This window comes from Poecilia latipinna, unplaced genomic scaffold (genome assembly GCF_001443285.1).
Source record: "Poecilia latipinna isolate Pla-1442-1.1 unplaced genomic scaffold, P_latipinna-1.0 Scaffold3292, whole genome shotgun sequence".
In the NCBI taxonomy this organism is placed as follows: Eukaryota; Metazoa; Chordata; class Actinopteri; order Cyprinodontiformes; family Poeciliidae; genus Poecilia; species Poecilia latipinna.
The window spans coordinates 24,986-28,584 of NW_015115908.1; the positions used below are offsets into that span (position 1 = coordinate 24,986).

The 3,599-nt window shown below is 34.0% G+C and overlaps 1 protein-coding gene across 1 annotated transcript in view; it reads right to left on the reverse strand.

Moving 5' to 3' along the window:
* LOC106940599 (LIM homeobox transcription factor 1-beta.1-like) overlaps positions 1 to 874 on the reverse strand; it is a gene marked incomplete at its 3' end in the record, with an annotated part of 8,192 nt that extends 7,318 nt beyond the window's left edge. The window contains exons 1-2 of the mRNA XM_015023379.1: positions 640 to 874; positions 332 to 550 (exon numbers count right to left, since the gene is read on the reverse strand). Of these exons, the coding sequence (XP_014878865.1) occupies positions 332 to 476 (145 nt within the window). The remainder of the gene's footprint in view (positions 1 to 331; positions 551 to 639) is intronic.
* Between the last annotated feature and the right edge of the window lie 2,725 nt (positions 875 to 3,599).

The following is a 3,599-nucleotide window of genomic DNA, read 5'->3' on the forward strand; positions in this document are numbered from 1 at the left end:
ATATTTTTTTATGTCTATCATCATATGCACTTTTCCCATTATGAAACTGAATGAGTTTTAAATTACTGTTTTCTCTATCCAAATCACCACAAAAAATGCTTAAACGAGAAAGCATTTTTTATGGTTATTTTTATGGTGATGGACATAAAAATATATAATAATAATAATAATAATAATAATAATAATAATAATAATAATAATAATAATAATAATAATAATAATAATTGACAGGCTGCAAAATGAAACAGTTGTTGGGCGGGAGCTTTCTTCTCTGTGCTAATTTATCTGAGAGGTGTAACTAACTCCAAAGCAAAGAATCATGTGAACTCACCAATCAAACAGCGCAGAGGACTGGCATCAGTGTCTAGTCGATCTTCTTTTTTAACATCGATCAGCATGTTCCCATCCGCAGCAAAGTGGGCTTTGCTGATCACCTCGCGCCTCACTGCACACCGCGCACTTGTTGCAGTTTCCATAAACGGTCAGATCCGGGTCTGCCCAAGTCCTTCTAATGTTCCTGAAGCCTGAAATCAACTGCAAAACAAGCCCACTGAAAAAAAAAAAAAATAAAAAAATAAATAAATAAATAAATAAATAAATAATAATAATAATAATAATAATAATAAACTTTTGTCCAACTTTAGCTCTCCCAGTCAAGAAGGACGAAAGAAATCCAAGAGGTTCAGAGTGATGGCCGTGATGCAGCACTTCAGCCTGTTCTGTTCCGAGGGGAAAAACTGAAGCCCTCCTCCTGCTGCGCTTACCGCAAGTTCTGCTGGGGATGGATCCGCCTCCACGCAGACCGCAAACTAAAATCAAAATATACGAAGATATCTGTCAGCGCTTTTACGTTTGATCTCATTTAACTCTAGCTAAAAAAAAAAGTCAATATACATCTACTTTAAATTTCACTAGATTTATTTTTTAATTTATTTATTTTAAATTTCTATTTTTCTTTTCACGTTTTAACATTTTATTGGTTATTTTTATGTCGATGTCACGATTCCTTATCTTACAGACTTGGTTTTACACTTGTCTTTGTAAAATTGCGAACTCTTTTTTAGAGGCCGAGTAGAGAGTGATTATCTACCTAAACAAATAATATGAAGCACAATCCAAACTTCTAATAACCATTCAGGACGAATTTAAACGCATTTTTATCTCTTCTTGTTAGCAATCAATATATTTCGTGACTAAGAAGAACGAGCACCCGCTTTCACTGATTAGACATAATAACTTCAGGTGTTGCGTGCATTGTCTAGTTACGTCTGTTGTTCGGGATGTAAACGTTGTGCATAATGGCTAGTGGATTAGAAAAGCTCAATCTGTGCACGAACTGCACAGAGCCGAGATTAAATAAAAAATGTTAATGAGCTCCACTATTACTCTTTCTGCTGTCCTCATGTTCGCTTTTCCATGCCAGGTCAAAAAATGTTTTTATTCATTCGAAAGACTCTATATGCCTATATATACTTCCTGAGAGAACACAATGGAAGAACCAAAAAAACATTAAACATTACATAAACTTTGCCTTTCCTGAGAAACAGAATATCAAAAATGTATATGTAAAAAATAGATGAATGGTTCTCTGCATATAGAGATACATTTGCAAGGATCTCTATCTATCTATCTATCTATCTATCTATCTATCTATCTATCTATCTATCTATCTATCTATCTATCTATCTATCTATCTATCTATCTATCTATCTGTCTGTCTGTCTGTCTGTCTGTCTGTCTGTCTGCGCGTGTGTGTACTTGTGTTCAAGCCTTTATTTCTGTTATTTATGAGAATTTTCTGCTTACTGCTATTTAAACATAAATATTTAGTAGCATGTGTGCTGTTCGGGTTATTCTTTTAATCTGACTAATGATCTTCATCGGGCGGAGCGCATCCAGATGAAATGGAGTAGCCAGCTCGTCAGCAGAAAGCGGTGGCTGGGAGCATAAAATTGAAGCGGTGTGAGGTTTAGTTTGGATCATTTCACATTTATGAGTCTAACGTGAGAATGAATGGACTGCAGAGTTCAAAAATAGACTGGATTAAAAACAACATAAGGAGAGTTGTAAAGGCGGCTAATATGATTTATTGAAAGCATCAACTACCATCTTCTGGTAGAAAACAAAATTATTTTAAAAAGGTAAGAAAATCGAAGAATTAACATATAACTGAATTCAAATGTTCATCAGATTAATCACAAAATTGGCCTTCTCAGCCTTCAACTAAAAGTGAATTACCTTTTTTTTTTTTTTTTAAATTAAAGATTTCCACTAATACATTTCAAAGTTTTAGTAATGGGTTTTAGGATCTTGGAAAAAAGCCTTAGTTCCTCTTTAAAACTTGCCCTAATTTATTTTCTTAATATACAATTTTAGGGCGTATGAAGTGTCCAGAGAAAAAACATACATGCTGCAGTGAGGCTGCTTTTATTACCATCATAATTATACCTTTTTAAAATAATACACCAAGTCTAGGCTGTTTTTTGTTATTAAGATACAATGCCATGGATTTAAACATTAATGAGACAGTTTACACCATATTTAACAGCATATATTAAAAATATATCAAGACAAAGGAGAGCATAATTGTATAAAGGAGAAAATGGTTTGTATATTGATATTTTATATTTCTTAGAGAACATCAGAGAACAAACAGCATCATTAAAATAAACAAATAGCAGGTCAGGACGGAAGTTGTGAAAAAGATTAGTTAAGATGAGGTTACAAAACAATCTGACATAAAAATGATAACAGCATGTCAAATGTATTTGGATATATGGCTAATAATATCTAAAATTGATAGAAGAGGAGTGAGATAACAAAAAATCTGCTTCCTATTAAGTTTGTTGTAAATCTGTCTGGCTTTTTTTTTTTTTATTTAACAGTCCACAATTAGTGCTTTGATAGAGCGTGCTGTGATGTGGTGTCTGTGTTTCCACCGATGTACTGGAACCTCCTGTATTTATGTCACATGTGAATCCTATAAAAGATCAAACTGGGTCTGAAAGCTTTACAGTTGTTATAAAACCAGGTCACTCTATTTCACATAGTGTTGCATGTCAACATATAAAAAACACATCTGGTTCTCAATTATCTAAAAGTGAGGTAAATTCAACCTCAGGGTAACAGCAGGTCAAATTACCCTTTGTAGTTATTCAATTGAATAAATGAAGCCAAAACACAGAAACTGTCAGAATCTTGGGTTGTTTGAGTTTGTTTTGGGTTTTGTTATTTGTGTTCCTTACTTCTTTCTGCATTGTTTCTCTTTTTACGTTCAGTTCCTTCTTACTGATTCTCTTATTATGTTTATTCCTTGTGTCTAGTCCTAGTTTCTCTAGTTTTTATTATATTTCTTAGGTCTAGTCCCCTGTGCCATTTTCTTTCTCTCTCACCTTAGCCTGCGTGCTGCTCTCTCCCCTCACACCTACAACTAGTTTTTGTTTCTTGTTCAGTAATCCACAATCAGGGTGTATACAGATCTCATTTCCAGTTCTTTGCTTGTTTCTCCCGTCTAATCCCGTCGCTTCCTGTGTTCTCCTTGTGAACTTCTGAATCTCCTTGTTGGTTTTTTCATATTGGGTTACTTTTTGTTTCTACCT